The sequence below is a fragment of the Lagopus muta genome, chromosome 21 (assembly GCF_023343835.1).
Source record: "Lagopus muta isolate bLagMut1 chromosome 21, bLagMut1 primary, whole genome shotgun sequence".
NCBI lineage: Eukaryota > Metazoa > Chordata > Aves > Galliformes > Phasianidae > Lagopus > Lagopus muta.
This window is the reverse complement of record NC_064453.1, coordinates 4,521,804-4,549,575: the sequence shown is the minus strand read 5'-3', so window position 1 is coordinate 4,549,575 and position 27,772 is coordinate 4,521,804. Positions and strand designations below refer to the sequence as shown.

Sequence of the window (27,772 nt, the reverse complement as noted above, 5' to 3'; positions counted from 1 at the left end):
CCAGCACTAAGTGCCTGCTTTGAACACAGCCCTGCCTTTCTCACCAAGCTGTGCACGACGGTAAGCTGCCTCTACCTCTGCTGTCCTGTTGCCCACCTGCCACTTGGCTGAGCTGGAACCCAATAAAGCTTTCCCTGTCATCTTCATCTCTGTTTGAACTTGAATTTCTGCAATCCTAACGCAGTCCTGTCACCATAACTAATAATTATTTCAGAGGATGAATAACGTGCCGGCCCGTTTGATGCCTTTTAGTGCTGAGCATGTGCTGTGCTTTGGCAGTGAGCAGATGGGTGAGTGCTGTGTTTTCCTTCTCACCTCTGCTGGTTCTTATTTCGTTCCTCTGCCTTGGTCCCTGTGTTCTCAACCAGGCCTTGAGCCTCTGCTTTGTGTCTCACTGTTGTTGCCTTGATATGTTTTCATTACAACCAAACACAAACACACCCCAGTGTCTCTGGGCATCACGGAGGATTCCCTGCAGTTTTTCCAGTGTAGAAGTCATTTATGTCCCTGTGTGGCCGCCCAACTGCTGCTTTCTGAGCACAATGTTTGGGTCCCACCTTTTGGACATCAGGGTAGGAAAACCCCTGGGTGCTATTAAGGGAATCCTTGCATAACTGCTTCCAGCAGGGCCAGGTCTGCAACAAGGACCGTACAGGAGAGGCTTCAGTTGGAGATTCAGTTGTGCTTCAGCCAAAGGGATGCTCAGATCTGGGGAAAGGTTTGCCTCTCCCTGGAAGGGGATTCAAAGTCAAATCACCTCGATGAAATGCCAAAGTGATGAGTGTGCCCTGGAGCACACCTGTGTGGCTTATTGGGGTGGTTGCTGCTCTTGTCGGTGCTGATGCAAATATTTGGTTACTGGGGAAGCAGGCAACACCTGCCACCATCACCAAGGACGTGTCCCAGCGATGCTCTGCCTGCAATGCTGTCCCCTGCACCTCCCATCGCTCCCTTTGTGTCTCCTGTGGGTTTGTTTCCGAAGTATTTCTGTTATCTCCACGCAGAAGGGGATGTTGGTGGCACTGAGATGGCATTGTCCCCTTGTTTGTGCCTCAATCTGCAGAGATAATGGTAGGAAATCCCAGGGTGCAGAAACTGGGAGAAATATGTGGAGCTTGGGAGGCAGCAGCCCTGTGGAGGGAGTTGGTGCCCATCCATTCTCCCTCCAAATAGCATCACAATTAAGCAGTGGCTTTGATTTGCGGGTGGCTCAGAGCTCCAGGAGCTGCTTATTAAGTAACTTTAATTATTATATCATCAGAGTAGCGTTAGTTAGCACTTAAGCAATTCTCTGTCTTCAGATAACCGCTAACAAAATTAATCTTTTATTGTTCAGTCTTAACAACTAAGCCATTCCACTGAATTCCAGAGCATCTTGCAAGGCAGGTGAGGGAGCGTGGCTCACAGGGCACAGTCACAGTTTGTCTCTCATTTGATGCCAAGTGATTCACCTGGGATTTGTGCTGACACCATGCACGGCCCTATATGGCCCCCAGCACCTCCTTATGGCCTCCAGCACTTTGCCATGGTTCTATATAGGGCCACTGATGGGACTTGGGAGCCAATGGCCCTATATAGCCCCGAATACCCACCACTCGCACTATATGGTGCCCAGCAATGGCCCTATATAGGCCCCAGAACCCACCAATGGCCCTTTATAGCCCCCAATACCCACCAATGGCCCTATATGGTGCCCACCACTAGCCCTGTATAGTGCCCAATACCCACGATATAGCCCTGTATAGCCCCAGTGACACTATATAGGCCTCAAAACCCACCACTGGCCCTATATGGACTAACATATAGCCTCCAATACACACCAATGGCACTATACAGCTCCAAAAACCCACCAATGGTCCTATATGGTGCCCAGCACTGGCCCTGTATAGCCCCCAGCACCCACCAATGGCCCTACGTGGTGCCCCCAATGGCTTTCTATAGCCCCCAATACCCAACAATGGCACTATACAACCCCCAAAACCCACCAATGCCTCCATGTAGTGCCCAACAATGGCCCTATATAGCTTCCAACACCCAACAGTGGCCCTATATGGTGCCCAGCAATAGCGCTATATAGCCCCCACAACCCACCAATGGCCCTATATGGTGCTCAGCAATGGCCCTGTATAGCCTCCAATACCCACCAATGGTCCTATACAGCCCCCAGCACCTACCAATGGTCCCATACGGTGCCCACCAATGGCTTTCTATAGCCCCCAATGCCCACCAATGGCACTGTACAGACCTCCAAAACCCACCAATGACACTATATAGGCCCCAAAACCCACCAATGGCCCCATGTAGCCCCCAGCACCCACCAATGGCCTTACATAGTGCCCAGCACTGGCACTGTATGGTGCCCACTTATGGCCCTGTTTCATTCCCCAGCACCCCGCAGATCCTCTCCAGGTCTCTTCCCTCCCTACAATCTTCCACTCCCCCAAATGAGCCCTCCAACTCCCGGCAACGAACACGTGGAGCGCAGGCGGTGGGGAGGGGGGCGCGGCCTCATCGTGTGGGGGGCGTGGCTATAGGAGAACGAAGGGGGCGTGGCCTGTGCGCCAGCGGCGTTGCGGCGAGGGGGCGTGGCTACGGAGGAGCAAGGGGCGTGGCCTGGCGCGGTGGGCGGGGCTTGGTGCCGGTGCGGCGGTTGCGGCAGCCGCAGGAACGCGCGGCGGCGGCGGCGGCGGCGCTTCCTCCCCCCCCTCCCCCCCCGCTCCGTTCATAACGGCCGTTCGCCTCCCCGCCGCTCCCTTCCGCCATGAACTCGCTGCTGTTCGGCGAAATGGCCCGCGCCTTCTCTCCCGGCGTTGCGGCGGCTGGAAGCGGTACACCGGGAACGGCGGGCGGAGCGGCGGGTGGGCCACCGGTAACGGCGGCACTGCGGAACGATCTGGGTTCCAACATCCATCTGCTGAAAGGTCTCAACGTGCGTTTTCGCTGCTTCCTGGCTAAAGTGCACGAGTTGGAGCGGAGGAACCGGCTGCTGGAGAAGCAGCTGGCGGCCCAGCAGTGCGAACGAGACCGCCGCCTTCGTTATAAGACCTTCAGCCGGGATCAGGCCGTGCAAACCGACGGCGGTCTCCCGTTAACCGGAGCTGCTCTGTCTACGAGCCCGGCGCCCGGCCTGGTTCCGTCACATTACAGCCGTTTACCCGGTACTATTTGGAGCTACACTCAAGTGAGACGTACCGGTGGCGGTGGATTGGAAACGGTTCAAGGGCCGGGAGTGTCTTGGATTCATCCGGATGGTGTCGGGGTGCAGATCGATACCATCACACCCGAAATCCGGGCGCTTTACAACGTGTTGGCCAAAGTCAAGAGGGAGAGAGACGAGTACAAGAGAAAGTGAGTGGGGTGTCGGGGTATCGGGGGGCTTCATTTGGCTGGTGGGGACCCCCTCTTCCTCCTCCTTTCCTTTCCCCCCCTTCCCTTCAAAGGGGTTTTGGACCCTCAGTTGGGGATGGGTGCTCCTTGATGCTCCAGAGAAGGGATTTGGGCTCCTCCATTTGGGGATGCCCCTCCCCCAGCATCACAACAGAAACGATCCCCAGCCAGGGATGGGGTTCCCAGCACAACGATCCCTCTGGAGGATGGATTTGGGCCCCCTTCCCCCCAGATGTGTGGCATGCACTGGGGTCACAGGGATAGACCCTCCTGTTACACCTCCATCCTATGGAGAAGGGATTTGGAGCCCCCAGTTGGAGGTGGGACCCCAGCACTGCGACCCATTGGAGAAGGGATGTATGGGACCCCAACAGGGGGTGCCCTCTTCCCCCCACCCACCCACCCTATCATCCTCTGGAGAAGGGATATGGGGACTCCAATGAGGAGTGGGCCCCCTCCCAAACACTGTGATCCTTTAGAAAAGGGACCTGGGGATTCCAATTGGAGTTGGGCTTCCCCAGCACTTCGATCCTTTGGAGAAGGGGTTTCCTTCCCTCCCCAGCAGGATGGCACAGCCCTGAGGGCAGAGGGATATGGGGGACCCCAGTTAGGGTTAGGCCTCCACTGCACCGTGATCCTTTGAGATGAGATTTGGGCTCTGGAGATGAGTCCCCTTCATACTGTGATCCTCCTGAGAAGGAATTTGGGGACCCCCAGTTGGGATTAGGCCCATATTTTGCCATGATCCTTTGGAGAAATGGTTTGAGGAGCCCAGCTGAAGTTAGGCCCCCATTGCACCACGGTTCCTTGGAGAAGGAATTGGGATCCCCCAGTTGTGTGGCAGAGCCCTGGGGTTGTGGGGATGGGCTTCCCTTGAAGCCTTTGGAGAAGGGATCTGGGACCCTCAGTTGGAGATGAGCCTCCCAGCACCACAACCTTCTGGAGGAGAGATTTTGGCCCCCTCAGCCCTAGGGGGCACCTAGGGATAGGATTCCCTAGCACCACAGTCTCTGGAGACAGGATCTGGGGACCCCAGCTGGGGATGGGATCCACTTTGCAGCCTCTGGAAAAGGGATTTGCAGATGCCCCCACCCCCCCCCCCCCCCCACCCCCTCCCCACATCATGATCTCTAAAGAAGAGATTTGGCACCCTCCCCTACCCCCAAGTTGGGTGGCACAACCCTGGAGGCATAAGGATGCCCCCCCCCCCCCCCCCAGCACTACAATCCTCAGGAAGGATGCTGGCAGCCCAAGCTCCCCTCCTTGGGAAGGATGCTCATGGGTTTGATGGGGGGGGGGGGAACCCTTCCTGAGGAGGATTTTCTCCTCCGCCAGCATCCACTGCAGCACAAGGAGGCTGGGTGTTGCAAGCAGCGTTGTCAGGCTGTAAAACCCCTCCAGAACCCCCTTTTTGGAGATGGGGAGTAATCTGTTGTTAATATTGCATCGTGTCGTTCTTCCTAAATTTAGCTCATTCTTCATTTTCTGGCTTAATCAGTCGTCGGTTTCGTCCGCCAGTTCCCTTAAATTAGCTCAGTGCTGCAATATTTGGGTTGCAATTACTGCAGGGGAAGGTTTGCTTGCAAAGGAGCTTCAAAACAAAACAAAAGCCATCCGGCAGCCTTTGTGAGCCCTGGGAATCTTGAGGCTTCCTTCAGCCTATTGGGGTTTGAAATGGTGTTCTTTACCCGGTGATGGATAGCATTCCCTTTGCAGTGCTGTGTTTGCTGCTCAACGCATCTGTGGTGGAGATGGAGGCCAAGGGAGGAAAAAAAAAGAGAGAGAGAGAGAGAAAGGGTAGTTGGGATTCTGCAGGGAAATTCCTGCATTGCCTGAGAGCTGCTGGGCAGTGGGATTGGTGTGAGTGCTCCCATCTGGGGGGTTTTTTAGGCTTAAAATGTGTTTTTCGGCTTGTGTTTTTTGCTGGAAGAGCAAATGTAATCCTTTATTTGTTTGTGTTTCTTTTGGAAGCAGTCGGGGTTTCTGGTGGAGCTGCCTGAATGTCTTCTGCCTGTTTGACAGAGCTGCAGCGTGTGGCTTTTTGCATCCTTTCATAAGAGAACTCGTGAATTGGTTCAGAACAAGCAGGAATATATAAGCAGGAATATTCTGCTCTAGTAATGATTTCTGCCCTCTGTGTTTATTACTTATCTCAGTGCATCTCCTGCAAGCTGCCGTGCCTTCATTGCCAAGCACTGGAGCACCCACTGCATCCAATGGGGATAGAAGTCTCCCCCTTTGTTCAGCTGTGTTTGTTTGGTTGGTACCAGGGAGATGGGAGGAAGCTGCAACGTGATGGGGTTGGGTGTTGTGTCATTGTGCTCCATGCACACCCTTGTGCTCCTTTGCTCACCCTTGAGCACCCTCCTGCCTGCTCATCTGTGGTGCTGGCGATGCCTTTCTATGATCCCTCAGTTTGGTTTCATTATCCTGAGCTCACGTGGGGCTGTGTTTGTCAGCAGCCCTGGAAAGGTGGGTGTGAGTGTGTTCGTGTCTGTTTGTTTGCAGGGCAAGGGTTCTTTGTTGTGGCACATGTGGATGTAATGTAAACTCAGAGCGTGTATTTTATCTTGCAGGAATATATTCAAGTTATTTAGGGAAACCATCTGGCAATGGAAAATGAGCCTCGTGCTGTTAGGGCCTGCATAAAGCTAAGTGCAAACATGAGTTTCTGACGCAGATCTGTGATCCTACAAAGCCATGCAAGTGCTTAAAAACCGATAGGTGCAGCTGAAGGCAGGCAGCCCTCTGCAACAGCCCTGCTCCATTTATTGCAGGGGCGTTCATGCTGGGAAGACTTGAGTTTGCTGGGCCTGCTTTTATGGTTTGAGCTCTGCTGGAGTGCAATTCAGGATCATAGGATGGCTGAGGTTGGAGGAGGCCTTAAAGATCATCTATTTCCAACCCCTGCCATGGGGGTTTCTGCCAGTACTGATGGCTTCTTGCAGGAGAAGGCACCCATCTCCTTGGTTCTGCCCACCAACATCACTTTTCTGGGATACCCCAACGCAGTGCACTTTGGATGAAGCCAATACTGGGGTGTGCAGTCAGCAGAGCACCTGGGCTGTGTTACACCCCTGTTTTTATAGAGTCACAGAACAGCTTGGGTTGGAAAGGACCACCAACGGGCAGCCCAAGCAGCACACCACAATTGCTTTCTTTCTACAGGCTTTGGGTTATGGCTTTGTCTGCTGCCCAGCAAGAGGCAACCCTTTGCATTCAGCCACCTTTGGAATCACAGAATGGTTTGTGTTGGAAGGGGCCTTTAAGATCTCCTTTAGGACTTGAGTGCACCCGTGTGCTCTGCCAGCAGAACGCTGCTGCGTGTGGCCACAGCTCTGCTGACGAGGTGAAACCCTGCTGCAGTCCTGCCCTGCTCCCCCTTCTGTTCCTCTCCCCCCCCTCAACTGCTGTGGCAAGCTTTGCTCTGAACACTTGAATAGATTTGTCTATTATGGTTTCAAAATTGTTCTTAATTGGAGCAGATATTGAGCTGGCCAGATGTTGGTTGTCTTTTCCAGCCCAGATTTAACTCTTAGTAAGGGTTGGACTGGAAATAATTGTTTTACCCCAGGATGGTATTTCGTTGGGAAGATTAATCAAGTCCACTTGAAGAAGAGATTATCTTAAATTTGCTGCAGCTGGAAAGGACAAAGATTATCATTGTGAAAGGCACTGAGCGTCAAAACTCACTGGGTCTCATTTTTTAAAGGAGGGAACTTAATAAAAATGTGCTTAAGAGAAGCCCTGGAGGAATGTCTGAGAACTTTTAAAGCTAAAATAGCAGTGGTAACAAGATGCAAATGTTGTGCATAGAGCCAATCAAAAACAAATAATTTTTTTATCCCTCCAGAAGAATGCAATCATGGTGCAGGACTTGTGTCCACGTTTCAATTGGTGACAGAGCTGGCAATAATGCAAAAGCCACACATATATGTGTGGGCATACATTTAATTCTGGTGCATAGGTGTATTTTGGTATATGTAGGAATGCATTTAAGTCTGGGATGTGTGCTTTTCTATTTCCTATTGCAGTTGTGCTGCAGTGAGGTTGGTGTTCTGCACCACTTCCCATGGGGATGCAGCCCAAGATTTGAGGCACCCCTCATAGATGTGAATCACAGAATCAATAAGGCTGGAGAAGACCTGTGCTCCAGCTGCCCAGCTGATGTGAGGTTTGATGCTAAGCGCTCACCCTTGGGAAACTGGATATTCAGTCTTAAAAAGAGAAATTTGCTCGCCCTGAAAGGGCAAAAGACTGGGATTTCTGGGTTGTAGTAATGCAGGAAAAGTCTGGGAGAAGAGCACAGGGCTCCCTTTGATCCTTCTATCCACAGAACCAAGGGATTGAGGCTCTATTTGCTGAATACTTACCCAGATGAACACTGTGCTTTATTAAACTGGCTCGGGATGGGAACCACCAGGGTAGGGTTGAGATGCAAGGACTGATTTCAAATAGCACGTTAGCTGTTCATTCTGTGCTTTATCTTTGCCCAGCTATTAGCTCAGAACCCCAATTAAAGTAATGAATTTGCAGATGGACAGGATTGGAGAGGGAGGAATCGCCGCGTCGTGCCGTGAGTTTCAGAGAAACTTGGGCTGTGCTCTTCAAAGAGTGGCTTCCCCTGTTGAAAGAGAACCACAACGCTTTCTGCGTGCGTTGAATTCACCTTTTGTTCCTCAGTGACTCACGGGTGGGAAACGTGGATTCGGTGAAGGGGAAAAACCAGGCGGAGAGCACGGCTGTGGGGCTGCAAATCCCCCAGGTGCCTCTGATCTCCAACCTATCAAGGCCCCGAGACCCTTCCAATGTGGGGCTGAGGCGAAAACAAACTTCGACCCAAGTTATTTCTGGCTCTTCATCATGGGTAATCACAGCCTTTCTGCAGCGAGTGCTGGGACGGAGCTGAAGGAAGCGCCGAGCCCATGGACAGCTCAACAGCTGCTTTTTTGTGGTTGGGTATTTGTGGTGAAGCTCTGTCTGGTCTTAAGTTAGCTTCCTGCGTTTCCTTCTCTGTGACTAACTGACTATTCTCAGTTTGCTGGAAGTGTTCACAGGACGTTGCTCTTTTTGGCTCAAGTCTCTATTTTAAATGTACAGCCCAGCTGTTTTCATGGAATCAGTAGGGTTGGGAAAGTGGTCTGTGGTCACCAAGTCCAGTCGTCAACACATCATCACCATTGACTGTGTCCCTAAATAGAATCATTACAGTTGGAGAAGACCTCCAAGATCACCAAATCCAACCATCAACTCATCCCCACCACGTCCCTAAATAGAATCACTACGGTTGGAGAAGTCTTCTTCAAGATCACCAAGTCCAACCATCAACCCATGACTGCCGTGCCCACTGGCAGTCCTTAAACAGGCCCATTGGTCCTTAAATAGAATCATTCAGGTTGGAGAAGACCTCCAAAGTCACCACATCCAACCATCAGCCTGTCCGATGCCCGCTAACCATATCCCTAAATTGAATCATTAAGGTTGGAGAAGGCCTCCAAGATCAAGTCCAACCATCAGCAGATCCCTATCATGCCCACTGATCGTTGTCCCCAAATTGAATGGAAGAATAATTAAGGTTGGAGAAGATCTCCAAGATCATCAAGTCCAACCATCAACACATCCCCACCTTGCCCACTGATCGTATCTCTAGATAAAATCATGAAAGGTGGAGAAGGCTTCCAAGATCATCAAGTCCAACCATCAACCCAACCCCAAGTAGAATGATAGAATAATTAAGGTTGGAGAAGACCCCCAAAGTCATGAAGTCCAACAATAAACCTATCCCCACCATGCCCACTGATCGTGATCCTGAATAGAATCATTCAGGTTGGAGAAGACCTCCAAAGTCACCAATCCATCGCTACCGTGCCTGCTAACCAGATCCCTAAATTGAATCATTAAGGTTGGAAAAGACCACTAAAATCTTCTAGGCCAACCTCAGCTCCACCATGCCCACCGAGCCATGTCGTGTTTAGTTTGGGTTTGTGCAAGAAAGGAGATTTTGTAGTTTGGTCTAATGTAACACAGTGTAGTAGTTTAACTGAATTTAGTTTAAGTGAAGCTCTTCTGCAGCCTTGTGACCAGTTCATAGTGAAAGATTATCTTGTTCCCAGAACCCTGAGCTGATTTGTGCTGAGAAACAGAACGAGGCACTTCATAAATGTGCAGCAGGAAAGCTGTATGGCTTCTCCAGGGTATTATTTTCTACACTTTGCTCTCTCGTGGTGTGTTTTGTATGGGTGTCCTTGGGCTGCTGTCACGTGCCAATGATAGCAGCAAGTGAAATGACTGAATGCATCTCCATTTTATGTTCAGAATAGGAGAGAAGAAGTAAATTTGCTGCAGTGTGATGTGAGCTTGGATGCACTGATAGATCATAACATTTCAGATATATTGCTGGAAAGCCTTGGTTTGAGGTTGGAGATGCCCACGCTTGCTGGTTAATGACTCACGTTGGAGGGTGGCATTTGGTTTTGGTGTGAAAGAAAGAAGTCATTTTGTAATCCCTGGCTGTCTCTGGGTCTCTCTGCTTCAAAGCAGGCATGAAAAATCCCAGTGGTTTACCAGTGCCTGCTGGTGAGTTCAGTAACTTAGAAATGGAATTATGAGTGCCATCCCTACAACATAAGGGAATCCCTCTCCTGCTTTCTGTGCTGGTCAGTGTGCAAAAACAGCATTGGCTCACACTCAGGGCTCACAATAAGCCCACTGCTGCTGTCAGGGCTGGTTCTCAGGGTGCAAAATAGAATTCCCTCTTGCAGGCATAAGGCAGTGTGACATATCCACCCCGTGGCTCTTCCTGTAAAGCACTGGCCGCGTGATGAAGCACTGGGCAGTCTGGATTCTGTCCTTACTCTTCCCCCAAATACCTCCCCAATGACTCTGCCAGCACCCCTGACCTTTGGTTGTTTCTCTGTTCCACACTGCTTTGAAAGCCCCTCTCTCAAAAAGAAAGGAGTGCAGAGCACTTAGGAGCTCCTCATTCACAGGGCAATGTTTTTCCACTAATCTGTATTCTTACCCAGCACGTGGAGCTGCTGGCTGCCAGCAGGGACAAAGCGACCCTGGGAACGAAGCCCCTCCTGCAGCGATGCCATACAGGATTTCAGCCCTTCCAGAACAGCTCTGGGACTTCAGTAAGCTCATTTGGGGACAGCTGTCCCTTGGGTTAGCTGGGCTTGGGGCTGTGACTCAGCCTGGAGCTGCAGGCAGTGAGCTCACTGCCCGCCACGCTGCTCCTCCGACAGCCCTGCTGCCTTCAAACCAAGTTTGTCCTGCAGCTCCTCAGCCCTCCATCATCTCTTCCCTTCCCTAAATAGCACAAGCATTCCACTGCCAGAGCTTTGCATCCCACTAATAACCACGTTGCTCATTTAGCTCTCAGGTAATGTCAGCGTTTGCTCTGCAAAGCAGATCTCCAACGCCAGCCCCTGTTCATCCCATTTTCCTCATTGTTCATCTGTGCATTAATTACTGAGCAGTTATGTCACTGGGAATTGATGCAACAACAAAAACAGCCATTGTGTCGGTGTGAATTTAGGGCTGATCTGGCTTTTTCCAAGTACTGAAAAACGCCTGAGCTTGAATGCTATATATCCTCCTTGGTGTCATCTTTATTAATTTGCTCCCATTTAAATGGCAGGGTACTGCTGTTTAATGGTACTGCTGTAAAGACCAGTCACTGTAATTAGCCAGGAATACTAAACTATATTAATCTACCCATTGTACCAAAGTGATTAAAGCAGCTTAAACACAGTAAGCACCCTCACAGTTCTTGGAGGGCCGTGTCAGGAGTGCTGTGTGTTTCCTCAAGTGTCGCAGCAGGCTTCCAAGAGCTGTTTACTTCCTACCTTTTGCTATCACTTGCTGTCTCAGAACCCTGATGTTGCATGCAAATGGTGGTGGTGGGTGAACAGTTGGTCTGGATGATCTCAGGGGTCTTTTCCAGCCTTATAGGTTCTGTGAATTCACCTTTGCAAAGATAATCCAGCTCGTAAAATAGAGGTAAGACAAAGCTGGGTGCATAGGAACACAGTGTGGAGACTTTGCTCTGTAGCTCAGCCATGACTTTGATTTCCTGAAAGCTGATAAGAATGATCTCACTTGATAAAACAGCTTTATTGGGTTCAATCAAGCCTTCAGTGTTGGGGCAGAGATTAAGACAACTTCTAGCTTTTGGTTTTGAGGCTGGTTTTGAGGAGGTGGAGGGGAAGGGAGGGCAGAGAGAGGCTTAGCATTTACTCTTGGCTTTTCAGGCTGAGATATTGCAGAAGCGAACGAAGGCATCACAGCAGTACACTCCAGCAGGAGCTCTGCTTGCCTTCTGCAGAAGAATAACTGCAATTCTTTTCATCACTTGGTCTTATCAAGACTTGTGCCTTCCAGGAGTGCTCTGCGGTGGTCGCAGTGTGGTTACAACACAGATGAGGACTGACTGCTTTATAGCAAACCCAGCTCCGAGATCAGGGAGACCTCTTATGTAAGTGTTACTCAGAACTCCATGCAGAGAGCAGAAGACCCACAGGGCTCAGCCTTTCCCCTCCATAGCATTGCTGTGAGGTCCGAAGGCAGTGCTGAAAAGAAATAATCCTCACCCTACATGGGAAAAACTTCCCTGAGTTAAAAGCTTGCTCGATTACTGCTTAGAGCTGTGATGTAAGAATCTTCCACGCAGTCATATGCACCAGCTGAGATAATGTGCTGTTTTAACTTGGCAGCCTCCGAGAGGACATTCATGAAAGCTTTCAGTAGGTGTTTATAGCAAATAGAAAGGAAATTCATGCCACAGAAGTTTGCCTGTTCTTTCCGACAGCTTAGCATTAGATCTTATTATGGCTCTAAATCTCTTCTGTAACTACTTGTCTCCTCGGCTGCCAGGCTTTGGCAAGTAGAAGTGTTTTGCTAAGAGAGCAAAGCGTGCCTTGCTTGGTTTTTCTTTTTTCCTCCTGCCCCCAGAGTGCTGCCTCCATGTTAATATTTGTACCAGGTCTTGAAGTGTCTCCTGCGTGGGGATTTAAATATATATCAATTAAAAAGAACTAAGAATTAGAGGAAAAAATGGTGAGGCTCTGGGACGGGCATGCTGGTGCCTATCATCTTTTCTTTAAATCCATTTGATTAAATGATGAGCATTAAGCAATTTCTGAGTTTCTCTCAACAATGGATGGATTCTTCTGTGATTATAACATGACTCAGTCATAATAATCCCCTTTCATTGTGCACTTTTGTTCCTGAAACTGAGCACGGAAGGCTTCTCAGTACCTCCCATCCTAACATCCAACCTGACAATTTGGTGAGGAAACCTTTCTCGCTCCGTTCTGCTCTGCTGCAGCCTGTATTTATGTCAGTAATGATGCAGATGGTGGGGATGAGCTGCCCAAAGGAATCACGTGGCGTTTTTGGGACGCTGTGATAATAGCACACTGTATTCTGCAGCTCACAGTCCCCTTTGTGTGCACGGGGTCTCTTTGAGCTTGTTTTCCCCAGCCTTCCCAGTGCAGCTCCATGAGTTCCTCACGTTCACACTTGCACCAGGCTCTTCCTAAAAGAATCTGAGGTGCTGAGCAGGCTGTGCAATAACTGAAATATGATTTTTTGCAGCTTTGCATGGGCGACTGTGCCTGCCCTGCTGTTGGAGGGTTAGGAAAAAACATTATTTCAAGGTGTCAAACTAATGCTTCTTGTTTGCCCAAGGAGGCTGTGGATGCCCCATCCCTGCAGGCATTCAGGGCCAGGCTTGATGTGGCTCTGGGCAGCCTGGGCTGCTGATTGGTGACCTGCACACAGCAGGGGGTTGGAACTGGATGAGCATTGTGCTCCTTTCCAACCCAGGCCATGCTGTGATTTGCTCAGAGATGCTTGCACATGTCTACATGAGGGCCCTAAGAATGGAGTTCAGCACATGGCACTACTTCAGGCTCACAGCCTCTCTTCTGCTCTTTGTGCCCCACTTGAGTTTTGCAGCATCTGTCGCTCTGTTTTGGAAATATTTGGAAATACAGGCAGGAATAACACATTTACTCAGCCAAATCTCAGAGCAGTTTGCAAAGCATTGGGACTGAGCACCTGGATGTCTGACACAATGCCTACCAGAATGATGTAGCTGTAAAATAAATGTCTATACACGATCAGCTGTCCTTAATGCACAGCATTTGTAGTGCTTGTGTTTGTGGGAGATTTCCTTACATGGGAATTGAGCATTTGATAATTAACTCGTAGCTAGCAGCGCTATACAGTCGTGTAATCCTGTGCTTTTGAGATTACCTGTTTCAAAATGAGTCAGAGTAATTACTTTATCTGCAGTTATGACAACAGTTTCACAGGAATGTAATGTTCTTTGCTGTGGCTGTTTCATAAGCTGTGCTTGCAGTTGTCTCCTCTGTACCTGGGTGGCAGAGGAGATAAGGGCTCATCGTGTTCATGCATAGGAGCAGCTCAGTGCTGCTGTGTTCTGCTCAGCCAGGGCTGACTGATGAGCTCTGTAGATGGGGGCTTTTGAGTGGTTCCTCTCCTGCACAGCATGTTTTCCCCCTTCCATCTTTGCCTCATCTTGCTAAGATACTGCTATGGCTTTGTCCTCACCTCCTTTTTGTTCAGAGTAAACGCTGAACTCCCTGCCCACCCTCCAAAAAAGCAAACCCCCAGGCCTTGCATTTTCCTAAATTGCTTTATTATTTTTTTTTTTCCCCCAGAAGGCTTTTTTGTGAGAAACTGAACTGGGTCAGCTTCAGTTACCACGAGGCTCATTGGAAAATGGAAGGCAGGCAGCTCTGTGTTCTCACGTTACTGAACAAATCCTTCTCCCCTTCCCCAGGGTCTGCTGTACTGCTGGAAAAAAAAAATGGCAAATTTCAGCTGTCAAAAACTGCTGCAGAATTGTTTGTTCATGCTTAAGAGAAGTATATTTGTTCAGGGCTTGTAAACACCGTCAAGAGGATTTTGACAGGAGTGAAAAATGAATTTAAGCTGCTGGTGCTGAGTGGGAAAGAGCAAGCATTAATCCTGCTGGAAGCTTGGCTGCAGACTGCCGTGCCCAGCACTCTGAGCTCAGCACATCCAGCTCCATCTGATCCTTCCTGCCTTCAGACAGGCTCTTTGCTGCCCTGGCAAATACAGGAGGAAAGCAGTGTTTGGTTCACTTTGTGTAGCAGTTAACGTGTTGTGCATGACATCATGAGGCTTGCTGCTATCTTATCAGCTATAGGTGATGACTGACCAGAAATCTCTTTCTGCAGGAAATGATTGGGTTCCAGAAGCTGGTGTGGAGAGCTGCAGAGTTAAATGTGACTCTAATGAATGAGATTCTGATGCCAGGGTATGGACGCTTCGTAGAGGAATACCAAATAGGCAGAGGCCTTCTGTGGTTTTGCTCCTTACAGCTCCATTCCTCCTGAGCAGTTTGGATTTCCACACGCCTGACCTGAGCTGGAGGAGCAGAGCAGCTGTGTAGAAATGTAATGATGATGTGAGCTTGCAGGAAACATGAAATAGAATTGCCTTACCTAATCAGGTCCATTTCAGGAGGGTGTACAGAGGTGTGGTTAATGTGTTAATCTAGCTCTAATCGCTCACAGCTGCAGAATAGCAGGTCAGTGGTGTTGCAGGCTTAGTTTACAGAGCCATTAATGGTTAGGAAAGACCACTAAGACCACATCCAGCCCTGCAGTGGTCAGTGGAAGGCCTTCAAGGTGTATGTGCAGAAGGGAAGGTGCAAGGCTTGTCTGGGTATCAAAAGATGCTTCAGAGTAGGAACTTAATTGCAGGGTTGTCATGCAGGAGGTGTCTTGTAGCTGTGTCACTTAAGATGCATTAAATTTGGCTCTGAATCTTGCACTATTATATGCAGATTCTCCTAATGTAAGAAAAGCAGCACCATTTGCTCTCTAAAGGAATGCCAGCATGGCTGCTGCCACTGCTTGAAGTTATTGAGCTCTTGTGACATTATGCATGGCTTAATGAACTTAATGAACAAATGAACCTGCAGCTGATTTTTATTGTGGTTCCATTAACAGGCTCGATCATCATTCCAGATGAATATAATCAAGAGGTATAATTACACAATGCTTTTCTGTATAGTGAGTTCTCTTCACAAGGAATGGAGCCTAGCAGAGGGCTTTAATATTAACCTCTCCTTTGTAACGAACCCCCTGAGCTTGAACAGTGCAATTTACCTGTCTAACCTCAACCACTGCCACAGGTTCAGGGCACGGACACCCATGGACAGGTTCCATTGCATGGACACCCTTGTTGCTCTGATCTTTGGGAAATCTGATGCTGCAGAGTACGAGCAAAGAGAGCTGTGAGTTGTGCAGAGCGAATGCTGCCCTGCCTGTTGCAAACAACAGATGACTTCATTCAAGAGTGCAGCTTGCTGCTGCTGTGTTAGAGCCAGCCTTTAATGGAATCAGATGTGCACATTAAATTAATACGTTTTACATGGAGCCCATCAACAAACATTTAATTTACTTCAATACGAAGGCAGGGCATGTGGGAGCAGAATGGTCTGTGCTTGGGATAATCTAGGAGAATCCTTGTGTGGCAAAAGCTTTTTTAATCAAGAGGCAGCATTTGTGAACAAGCTAATTGTTCACAGTCAGCAATTGCTTGACGTGACCTCCCAGCTCACTGGGTGCAAAACACACCGGGTGGAAAAATGGAGTCTAAAAACAAGGAGAAGGTTGGTTGGCTTTTTGACTCAACAGAATAGAAAATGGGTTTGTGTGGGTTTGTGTAGGAGCGTAAAGCTTCGTTTACATCTCTCCAAAAAGCCTCAGGTCCCCTCCCCATAAAGTCCAGATAGTCTCTCTTAGCCTGGGTGCCGCAGTACATCCCAGCCAGCATGCCCTGCCCAAATTCTGCCTCCAGCCACGCACAGGATTAGCATCCTCATGTATGGGAGTGCCACAGTTTGACTTCTGAAAGGGCCGTTAAGTGAAATCAGCGCTTAATGACCGGAATTATAAAGTGTAATGTTGATAGTTACGGATCTGTGTGGTGGAGAAGGGATTAGCAGGCATGTTGCTGCAGCCCTGGGTGCGTAACCGTGATGGTGATGAAATGGGATGGGCAGCGCATGGTGCAGAGCGTTCAATCCCGTGCCAGAGGTGGTGAGAAGGCAGCACACCTTCCATTTGGAGCTGCCATCAACAAGGGATGGGCATCAAAGGGCTGAGAGCACAAAAGAACAAGCAGTGCTGGCACAAAGGAAGGCGAGCTCAGAGACGTGTCTCCATTGGAATGGCTTGGTGCTGCCATGGGGTGGGGGTTTTCTCACTTCCTTGCAGGTGTGGTGCAACAGAGAATGCAGCCTAGGTGATACATTTCTTACAGATGAGCAAGGCTGGGTGCATCTCATGCCCAAAAAATGGAACGGTGGTGCCTTAGCATGCAAGGAAAGCCAACCGGAGTCATGTATGTCCGTGAGCATTTCAGCCACTGTTCAAATGCACACTCTATTTTTTTCCTATGGTAGACTTCAGCACTTGAGCTCTTTGCTTTTTCTTTGTCTCCCTGCGAACTGATGAGAAGGCAGAGCTGAAAGATTCCAAGTCCATACCTATACCATCACTAAATGTTATTTGAGGAGGGTTTGCTCCCTTGAGGAAGGGTGTTTTTAATGAAAGAAACGAGTGCAGTGGATGCCACCAGGCATCATTAATGATCAGCTGGTCTATTTGCCTTTCTGCCTTGAGCAAAAGCATATTTAGGGCCGTATGTTTATATCTGGCTTATTTTGCAAACATCTTATCTGTTGTCTAAATAACACTGCGCTCCTGCATTCATGAAAGAAACTCACCGAGCAATTTTTGCCAAGGCAAATGTCTCTAAATCTCTCTTTCCTAAACAGCTTTTGTGAGTTTGTTGGGCAGTTCTCTCCTTCTGAAGTTCACTTTGATGATACCGAGGGAGGAGAATTAGGCTCAGGTTGGTCGGTGCAGGTGATGCAGGAGAAAGTTTGGAAGCCTGTTGTGTCAACCTCATGAGTGCTGGAGAAGGTTTGAGGGGATGCCATCGAGTTCCTGAGATACCCTCCTTAGCAGTGTTGGTGTTGGTGTAGCTGCTCTCCCAATTTCAAAGGAAACACACAAGTTTGCGGTGTGACTCAGCTTTACAGGAATAAGGCTTTAAGCAACTTTAATCCTAGCTGACTGCTGGTGAGTATTGTTTGTTTAATAGCCCTGCAACGCTGCTGTTCCCTTTAAAGACAGCAAACAGCCTTTGTTCTCCTCTAAGCTATGCAAGACACTGACTCTTAATCACAGGGCTGCAGAAGTAGTTTGGGGCCCGGAGCTGCAGTGACTGCACACTGCTGGAATGTAATGTGTCACATCTGGTAAAAGGGAATCGGTCCGGATCTGCTCCAATGCACACTAGCCCTTTTTTGGGGGTGGTGGCTGTGATTAAAGCACCTTTGGTAGGTGAGAAAAGTGGGAAAAAGCCTGGCTAGGCTTGAAATATGTATTTGTGATGCAGTGACCGGTGCAGCCTGCTGGGGTTGAGCCTTTGGGAAAGCCATCAAGGTTGGAAAAGACCACTGAGATCACAAAGCACAGCCATACCTCTGATTCCTCTGCACTACCCCAGTGACCACATCTTATGCTGTCAAATCAACATCGAGAAGGCACTGATTAACATAAAATGATATCAGGAGAGTAACTTGGAGCACGTTGATTATTAACGATGCCAGTGCCATACTTAGCATCTTCTCAGTGGCTTCTTGTTGCGTTTGCTGGAGCGTGTGATAGCAGCTGCCAAGGGCCCTTGTAAAGCCCTGTGTGTTACAGCAAATAGAGCATGATCATATGAATGAGCAATCTTTCTATTGTCTCACTTGCTTGGAAGTTTAAATGGAGAATGAATCAAGTGCCTGTCAGCCTCCAGCTTCTCCTTCCCCTTCTTCCCTACCAATGACCTGATCGCTCCTCTAATTAGGAGAAACAGAAACCAGAGTGGGGTGTGTTGTGTGGAAGAGAAGACGGCCTTTTCCTCTCCTTTGACTCTGAAGGAAGGGAATTAGGGCTGTAAATCACTGCCCTGTGAAATGCACTTGAAGTGGCATAAAGAGAAGAAATGGAACGACTGGAATTTTGTGCAGGATGAGGGAGGTTGGGCTGAGCAGACGTTGAGATGCGTAATTTTGGCAGCTTCCCAGCAAGGCTGAACTGCTGGGGAGGAATGCTAATGCTTTTTGCTTGCTTTTTTGGCACAATCGCTCAAAATATGCAGCTCCATCTCCCGAAAACACATCCCTCTCTGCAGACTGCATCGTGCAGGTAATACAGCAGGGTAACCAGAATGCAGCCTCTATTGCTGATGGAACAATTAAAGCCTGGAGGAGCAGCACGCGGTGCCAGCGTTGACTTGCATCCATACAGGACCAGGAGGAGTGATTTAAGCTCAGCAGCACTGCTGTATCTGAAAGAGCCTATCACAGACTGCAGTATTACTCTCTGCTTTAATTTCACCTTCTTGACTTTAATATTAAATCTGGAAAACGAAGTTACTATTTTTACAGGACCATATACATGCAATCAGCAGTCAGAAAGGAAACAGGATGTGTAAATACAAGCTGAAATATTTGATGACAAATGCAAATTTCAGCCTAAATATTTTACCCTGCTTGGCAGCAAATCCTCCCTGGTAAAAAGATGCACCACAAACCTTCCTGTGTAAATCAACCATGGGTTGTAAGGGGAGAGTGCACATGCTGCTTTGCTGGCTGTTGCTGCAGCACAATGGCAGGAGGGAGAAGGAGCAGCCAGCATGTCATCATGGTGCTGCTGCAGTGAGCTGTAACCCCTTCAGGTGCTTCTGGTTGTGCAAGTAGCACCGTGCATCCTCCCGTGCAGGAGATCCTCCTCACCTTCCAGCTCAGATGGGATTAAATTTGCCCTTCAATGCATTATTTGATAAAGTTTTGGTCTCCTCAGTGCCACATCTCCACTGAACACCTCCAGGGATGGAGTCCACCGCCTCCCAGAGCAGCCAACACATCACCTCTCTTCCTGCTCTTTGCTCATTGTACTTTTCTTCCCGAACTCAAACTGTATTCACGTGTATGAATGAGCATGGCCACATTTCTGAGAGCTTTGCTTTCAAGTCAGCAAATGACAGAAGTTGCCAGTGCCCTTTGAAACGTTTGTATGCTTGCAAGGAGGAGCTGCTGCATGGTTCTATACCCAATCCAATAATGATGCTTGTAGTGCAAGGTTTAATTACACAGCTCGTAATGACAGAACTCCTTTTCTTGTACCCTCTCAGTTCTGTGTATTCAGAGGCACTCATCTGGGTGCTCTACTTGAGACTGCAGAGGCGTGCAGGTTCTTGCAGGTTTTGATGTACAGAGCACGTAAGTGTTTGAGTTGATTGGACTGAACAGGTGAATAGTGAGAGTGCTGATTCGGGTGATTGAACTTCACATGCCTCCTATTGCTCTGAACATTTCCCACCTTACTTGGAACCAAAAATTGCACAGAACTGTAGGAAGGGCGCTGATCCCAACGAGAGCTGATTTCACTTCTACGCTTTTATAGACTTACACCCCTGGTTTGAGGGTGTGTTAATGAGGGGGACCATCTGCTTGATGGCTGAAATAACTGTCATCATCCTACAGCGAGCAGAAAACTTGTGATATGGAAGAAAAAAATACATTCTTTCCCACAGTTAACACTCCATCTGCACATCTTGTCTTTCAGATGGGAAGAGGAACTGACGAGAAGAATGAGCCTGGAGTCTATGGTAGAAACCTTGCGAGAGGTAAGGCTGGAATAGAACCCTAGGAGCATTCAGGTTGAAAAAGACTTTGAGGATCACCAAATCCATCCATCAGCCCATCCCCCCCGTGCCCACTAACCCATGCCACAGAACCAGGAACCATTTAGGTTGGAAAAAAACACTAAGATCACCAGCTCTATCCATCAGCCCATCCCCACCATGCCCACCAGCCGTGTCACTCAGTGCACATAGCCTGTGCTGAATGGCAGTGCTTTCTCTACACCTTTCACTGTGCTGATCACCATCCAAACAGTTGTTGTCTTTTAATTAAAACCCCTCCTGTAGTCCCAGCAGCTGAATGCCTTGCTGTGTGCTAGAGAGCAGGGTGAATGCTTGGAAGCTGAGTGCAGCGTGGGGGTGGTGATGTGCCTTATCAGCCCTACTCAGGTTAAGTGAGGAAGTGTGTGTTGCCCTGTGGCCCCTGAGTTCTTTGTGTGCTTTCTCTTGCAGGAGGCGCAGGAAGCGGAAGCTCTCCAGGAGGAGTTAAATGAAAAGATTGAGAGATTGAAAGCAGAACTTGTGGTGTTTAAGGGGCTGATGAGTGATGTAAGTACACTGGAGAGCAGAGTGGCCAACTCCCACTGCCTCTGTGAAATGTGTGTGTTGTGCAAATGGCTTCATTCATGAAAAAGTTACGGTCTTAGTGAGTGCTGCTTTGTAGTTAGTATTACGACTGCCTTTATGATCTAATGCATCAGACAGATCTCCCTTCCCCCTGCTTCCTGTCTGGTCTGTGTAGAGATGCATTAACTTGCTGCTTAGCCCATAAACTGGACTCTTCCCTTCCTCCCCCGATTCCACTGCTGGCGATGCTGGCATTCCAATCTGCAGCCGTGGGGAACGTGATGGAGAACTCCCTGGTTAGGGAAAAGGATTCAATCACCATGCAGCTGTCTTGCAGATTAGCCATACTGATGGCACAATCGTGCAGATATCTGAAAGAAAAGCTGGGTGAACACTAAGGTGGCTTTCTCCATAAGACTGAAGCAGTGTGCTGATGCCAGTTGTCTAATGAAGATGTTCTCTTATGCTTATTAATTCAGTAATTTTGTTTAGAAACCGCTTCCTCCGGTCTTTATATGAGCTTGCAGAACCTGCTCCCTGGTGTCAAATGTATTCTCTCAGGGCCACTGGATCTATTCATGCGAAATTTGGCAATTAGCTGTCTCTTCTTCTGGTGTTTAATGAAGAATAGGCATGCTTGGTTAGAGGCAGTGTGAATCTTGTTAGGGCTGCATCACTTAGAAGTCGTTCACAGAGGGAAAGGTGTTGTTCAGTGTGTACAAAAAGGGTGGTGGTGAATGCAAACATCCTGCTGGATTCGAGAGAAGGTGTGCTCTGAGCTTTGCAAGTTGGAAGAGAGCCTAAGGAAAGCAGCAAGAATGCTTGTTTGAGTCCTTCCATGTAAATATGCAGAGCAGAGAAACACAAAATGTTGGCATGTGCCTCATTCCTTCCTGTTGATAAGAATCACTGCTACCTGTTCAGTTGATAAGAGTGTGTTTAAAGAGTGTCATTGTTCATAGCCTCCTTTTTTTTCAGTGTGTTTGGAAAATAAAAACCTCCCCAAGTTGTCGAGAGGTGCTTGACAGAGGCTGGAGAAGAATGAGAATCATAGAATATCCCAAATTGGAAGGGACCCATTAAGACCGCTGAGTCCAACTCCTAAAGAAACCCACTTGATGTTTTAAAGCAAAACAAAACCAAGTCCTCTTGTTGGAAAGCGAATTTGCTATTGAGGAGTGCTCTGCAAAGAGTTTTTCCATTTTTCTGGTCAGTGGGATGATTTCCCAACCACTGAGATGCTTTCCAACAGAGAACATCTCACCTGGGCCGGGTGTCTGTAAAAACACAGAACGGCGTTACTTTGTGGATCCAGCAGTACTGTCTGAATAGGAGCAGCCCTTATACATCCAAAAGCTGTGTTGGGTTGGGCACAGGTTGTTCAGTGGCAAAGAACTGAGCTGAGGTTTTCTTGGAATTGGACATGAATGTTAATTCTGTTAGCTGTGTGGTCTGCTTTCCAGGAGAGCAGGACGTAATATTGTTTAAGGATGGTAAGCCCTGGGGTTAGAGAGATACTATGGGGTATCTCTGCTTTCCTGAACTGTATAATAATAGAAGATAATCACTGCTGTCCTTCCTGCAGCCCATGACAGACCTGGACACAAAGATTCAAGAAAAGGCCATGAAGGTGGACATGGACATCTGTCGGCGAATCGATATCACAGCCAAGCTGTGCGATGTAGCGCAGCAGCGCAACTCTGAAGACGTTTCCAAGATCTTCCAGGTGATTAGGCTGTGAATTTTCTGTAGGGCAGGACGAGCAGTGATGGGTCAAGAGGGAGCAGTGTCAAGCAGCGTGGTCCAGGTCGCTTCCATTTATTGAAATTTCTCTGTGCAGAACCATTTTCTTCTTTCTCAGCGTTGGAGTGTAGCTGTCTTCTGATGTCGCACTAAGAGAAAAACTAAAATGGGGAGCGTTTTCACTCAAGATGAACTTTAAGATATGATGTTAGTCTTGATCCTGTTCGGTAATGAATGCATTAAAAAAAGCATTCCAGGGCCTAGGTTTGTATAAATGGCTTCCTCCTCACAAGTGAGAGGTTTTAAGCTGTCATCTGAATGTTCTTATTTCTGGCTCGAGCCCCACAGCCAGAAATAACACTTCTGTGGTGGCGAGTTATGATTGCATTGTGAGACCTGCAGCTCTAATTGCTTTCCTTGAGCTCCTATGGCTCCTTGGTGCTAGTAGGAAAAGCCGTATAATTTGCTACAAAAGCAAGCAGTTATAGCTCTGTGTTGAGCAAACCTGTAACTCCCATTGCAGTTGATCTTGTGTCATACCTGCTCTTTCAATTGTGATTAATCCAGCTTCACTTTGGTCTAAACCTGTCCTGTCCAATCCCTGAATAAGTCCAGTGCTTTTCTCCGTGTTGTGATGCCGTGTGAAAACACTCTAAATACCCTTGTGGTCTCCACTGGTTGTGTATTTTGGTTGTGATGAAGTTGCCTTAATGTTTGGTGGTTTGTTTTTCTGTTCTTGTTTTCTTTTCCCTTTCTTTCCAGAAAGATTCTGATCTCCTTCTTGGAGACAGTTTTTGTAGCATGTTGAGCCACTGCGTTGTGCTCGTGGTTCCTTCTTGTCTCTGAGCGGAATTGCTCTGTCTTTCTGCTCAAAGGTAGCTGCAAAGCACACTTGTGGTCGAGCATGCAGTGGTTAAAATGATCAGTATGGAGAGCAACACCAACAAAGGCTGGCTCATGTGCCAATTAGAGGGAAAACTGTAGGGCTGGGAGCAGGCTGTGTGTGACTCAGTGGTGCTGCATCTCTTACAACGATGCTCTCTGCCCTTTGTGGCACAGTGTCCCTTGAATTCTCTGCACATCTGCAAACTTCCTTTCTTCTGAGGCTGTCCAGGGATTGTCATGGTTGGGTCGATCCTCCTTCTGTCAGTCTGAAGACTAAACAGTCTGCCTCTGCTTATGGGGAGGGCACAAACCTGACTTAAAGAATCTCTGCAAGGTTTCTTGTCTACTCTTCACAGTTCTTCAACACTGGGAGCAGCGGCCTGTGGTGGTGGCAGGAAAGGGAGAGTTCTGTCATTTGCTCTCAAACCTGCTGCCTGGGCACTCCTGCAAGCTTTTGCTTTTCCCCTGTATCATTCTAACCTCTGCATGTTCTCTGGTAGGCCATAGGCTGTTGTCAGTGAACAGATGAACATCTGTAGAGCGCTGACAGCCTGCAGCTTGCTTTGCTCTTTGCCATTTTTGAACTGCTTTCTTATGCTCTTTGTTCCCCACTCACTAATGGATGCAAATCTTGAATACATGCAATCCCTGAGCTGCCTGGGAGCTGATGTGGTTATAACCACCCCAACCTAATGCCTCTCCTTTATTTGACACAGCATCTCAATCGAACCTCCTAGTTACAACTCTTCTCTTCAATTAAGGTGGCTTCCAAGAAGAAAGAACGAAAACTTGCCTCTGATGATGACCTCTCAGAACAGGATGCAGACAACAGCAGGTTCTCTGACGACGAGGTCAGCTGTTCTTTGAACATCACAGATGAAATGAAGCGTATGTTCAATCAGCTGTGAGTATCGTGGATAACGTGGGGAGGACTGAAATGCAGATTTAATCTCAGAACTCAAATACTGAGTTACTTCTGTAGGCGTTCAGAAGGTTTTTCATGGTAGAGAATTCGAGTCTGTGTTTTCCCTGTGTGTTAGAGGATTTTAGGAGGAGCCTTGCTGCTTTTTGGGCTGGACAGAATATGGCATCATTGTCACTGAAAGCTCAGGAGTGATTCCGACTTCTCTGGTGTTTCCCATGATTTTCAGGTCAGCTGTGGGTACGTGGCACTGGTGGATGTGTCCAGATCAGTGGTAGCAGAGGATGACAGTCGTATAGATTCCATGAATGTCAAAGGGCAGGAAGAGTTAATTTACTTAGCCTAAAGGTTTGTCCCTGGTGTCCACGGGATAGAGAGAGTTAAGGGTCTCTGCTGTTTTCTCTTGGCAGAGGGAGCCCCAGCCAGCACCGTAGGTCTGATTTCAGTAGCATTTCAGTATTTGTGTCTTCTGCCAACTTCTGCAATGACTGTGCTGGGAGAGGCAAGAATTCCCAGTGCTTTCCCACACTTCAGTATTTAATACGGAGGAGTACACAAGTCTTTCTCTAAGGAGCACTGGCTCCTCTTCTGTTGCCAGCTGTTGCCAGAAGTTCTGTTTTCAGGCCATGCCCCCTTCCTTCCCTCCTCAGTTTCATATGTAGGAGGGCACGATATGCCCAAGCAGTGCAGGTCATTCTTCATGTTATAACTCTTGGTGCTGTGTTTGTGGCTTACTGAAGATGATACATGATTAAGTAAACTCTTGGTTTGGGGGCTTTGTCAAGTGGAAGGTGTATTTTACAACTAGATGATCTTATTAACAGAAACCTTATGCAACTTTTGTTGTGTCTGTAGTGATGACCTTAATGCATAAGTGCCTAGCACTAAAAAGGCAAAACGTGGTCGTTGTTGAACAACATTTGTCTGTAACAGACAGCAGTCAGAACTGGGAGTCTGCATTCTGATAGCGCTTGCAGCAAAAAGAAACTGAGCTGAAGAAATTCAATTGCAAAAGACAGAATCGTGTATGTCCAAAATGTTTATTATTTTGTGGAGATAAATGCCATCTCTTGTGCCAAGCTTCTCAGCTTTCTGAAGACAGTGGGGAACTCAGCTTCCGGATTGAGATGTTATCTGCCTAAAAGGAAGTGAGCTAAAGAACCAGAAATGCATCAGCCAGAAATGAGCAAACTGCTGCTTCAGGTTTTTGCCAGGCCTCCTTAACAAAGACAAGAAGCAGCTACTTGTGTTTCACCGCCTGCTGCTCAAACCAAGAGGGACCTGGCTGCCTTCTGAAACTTTTTCCTTTATTGCACAACTGGCCATATTAAAGGGGCTTGACCAAATAGCGGGGTTAAAGGCCACTCTGCCACTGTTTTTTCTCAGTCTTAAATGGCTTTAGTAGTATCTTTGCTTGTCCAGCTCAATAGTAAGTACTTATGTTCACTTGTGCATCATTCTAGGGCTCAGTTTTCTCTTACTTATTTTTGAAACGAATCTTTCTAAGTGCTGCAGGGGAAAATGTTGGCTGAACTTCAGCGTGAAACCAGCAGGGAATCTTCTAGTGGCTGTTTCCTGTATAATTCCCCAAACTGTGGTTGAGTTCATTTTCCCATGTATAGAAAGAACAGTTTAAAACATTTTTGTGGTTTTGCAAACAGGGGAAACTAACAAGCAGCACCATCTGGAGGACAGAACTAGGACTGTGTGCTTGGGTTGGGAATGCTAACAAGGATCTTTTATTCTGCTTTGGAGTGGCAAAGAGCCCAGGAGTTGAGGGACTTGCAGGCAGTGGCAGAGCCTGTTTTTAAAATCTTTCAGGATTTTCAACTGCTTTGTTTCCTTTGTTCAGTTCTTGTAAGCCCTTTTCTGTTCTCTTTTTTCCTTAAACATGAAATGAGGGGCTGAAGGAGTGGGGCTGGAGTTCTTTTTCTCTCACGCTTTTCCATTACCTTAACAGTCGTGAGACATTTGATTTTGATGACGACTGTGATAGCTTGACGTGGGAGGAGAACGAGGAAACGTTGCTTCTCTGGGAGGACTTCACAAACTGCAATCCTTCAATTGACCTCCAAGGAGAGGTGAGTATTTCAGTTAGCTTCTTAAACTCTTCTCTTCAAAACTGCTACCCCTCAGCTGCTCTTTCAGCCATCTGAGCCTTTGGGTATTTGACTGGTGATCTAGTTTGCCATGCAGACTTGCTTTGATTTTAAAATCCCCTTAGTGCTTTCTCTCCGTGGTTGCTTTTCAGTTTATTTACCAAACTTTATTTCTTCTGCTCCTTCAAACTGAAGGAGGTAGAAATATCAAGCTAGTGTCAAAAGATCCAAGGCTCTAGCTGTTGTAGGAGCATCACACCGCCTGTCACCCTGCCCAGTGAGGCAGCTAAAGCCCTTTATCTCCCATGCAGCATCTCACTTTCTCTGTAGGGTATCATTCACCCAAAACCAGCAGATGCAGTGTGTGAAATGGTACCGTGCCCTCATTCCAGCAGGGAGAAAAGTAAACTTGGTGTGTGCCATGTGTGATGCTATGGTATATGCAGCCTGACACAAAGGGCTGTGTAAGGCCCAAGGGATCTTCTGAGCCCACAGATCTTGTGCTTCTGTCTTCCCAGTCAATAGGAATCTCCTGGTGCTGGTGGATAATAAACAGCTTGCTCTTAATCCTTAAGATCCCATGCAAAGTAAGCTAATGGCTGCACGCTGCCTCATTCAGTGACTCCTGAGCCTTTTAGAACAGGCCTAAAGAGAGATTGAAATGGCAAGGTCTGGCTCTGTGCAGGCAGTCTTAAACGTGATGCTATTATTTCATTACTGAGCAGCATGACAGCAGTAGGTAGGCAATAATCCTGCCTTCTCCCATCATTGCCGTAGTACAGAGATGCTGAGGCAGCAGTCTCCTGAATATTGTCTTGTGTTGACTGCCAGGGGTGTGTTAATTTACATCTTCCCATTTGTGGATCATCTGGCATAGCCTGAAACTGCAGAGATTATTTCAAAGTGCTGGGACTGCAGAAAGCAGCATACTTAGCTGTACGTCTTTTGAGCAGGAAGAGTGGCAGAGTGATAACGTGCAGCCATGTACTGGAATTAGTGACAGATTTATTTGCATATACCCATGTGTGCATGTATAAGCACAGCTATCAGAGGAATATTGCCGAACTCAGACCTTCAGTGCAAAAACTCTAAAGGTTTTAAGAAGCTTAAATCCTTCTAAATGAAAATTATACAAGGAAAGGGTAGATCCGTCTTGTAGATGGAGATGCAGAATAAAGACTGCTCCGTCTGTGCCTGGTCTTTAACACAGTGCTTTACATGCCTGAATCTTCCTTCCACTGGCTTTATTCCTTTCAAGTTCTTACACGGTGCCCTCACCACCTTCTTTGAAGGTCTTCCTGCTTCTGCATATAAAAGGATAAGTGGAGTGATTGTTGTAACTATAGGCTGGTTAGCCTGACGTTGATCCCATGTAGGATCCTGATGAAGCTGCTGGGGA

General features: G+C 47.9%; 1 protein-coding gene across 2 annotated transcripts in view; it reads left to right on the top strand.

Annotated features, from left to right (window-relative positions):
- The first annotated feature begins 2,687 nt into the window (after positions 1-2,687).
- IFFO2 (intermediate filament family orphan 2) overlaps positions 2,688-27,772 on the top strand; it is a 28,767-nt gene continuing 3,682 nt past the window's right edge. Inside the window, exons 1-6 of one of the 2 annotated variants that reach the window (XM_048967663.1) lie at positions 2,695-3,348; positions 20,082-20,142; positions 20,611-20,706; positions 22,310-22,450; positions 24,114-24,256; positions 26,235-26,355. In XM_048967663.1, the coding sequence (XP_048823620.1) occupies positions 2,762-3,348; positions 20,082-20,142; positions 20,611-20,706; positions 22,310-22,450; positions 24,114-24,256; positions 26,235-26,355 (1,149 nt within the window). In that variant the 5' untranslated portion in view covers positions 2,695-2,761. Of the gene's footprint in view, positions 3,349-20,081; positions 20,143-20,610; positions 20,707-22,309; positions 22,451-24,113; positions 24,257-26,234; positions 26,356-27,772 lie in introns of both variants that reach the window. The other variant, XM_048967664.1, reaches the window with a different exon arrangement.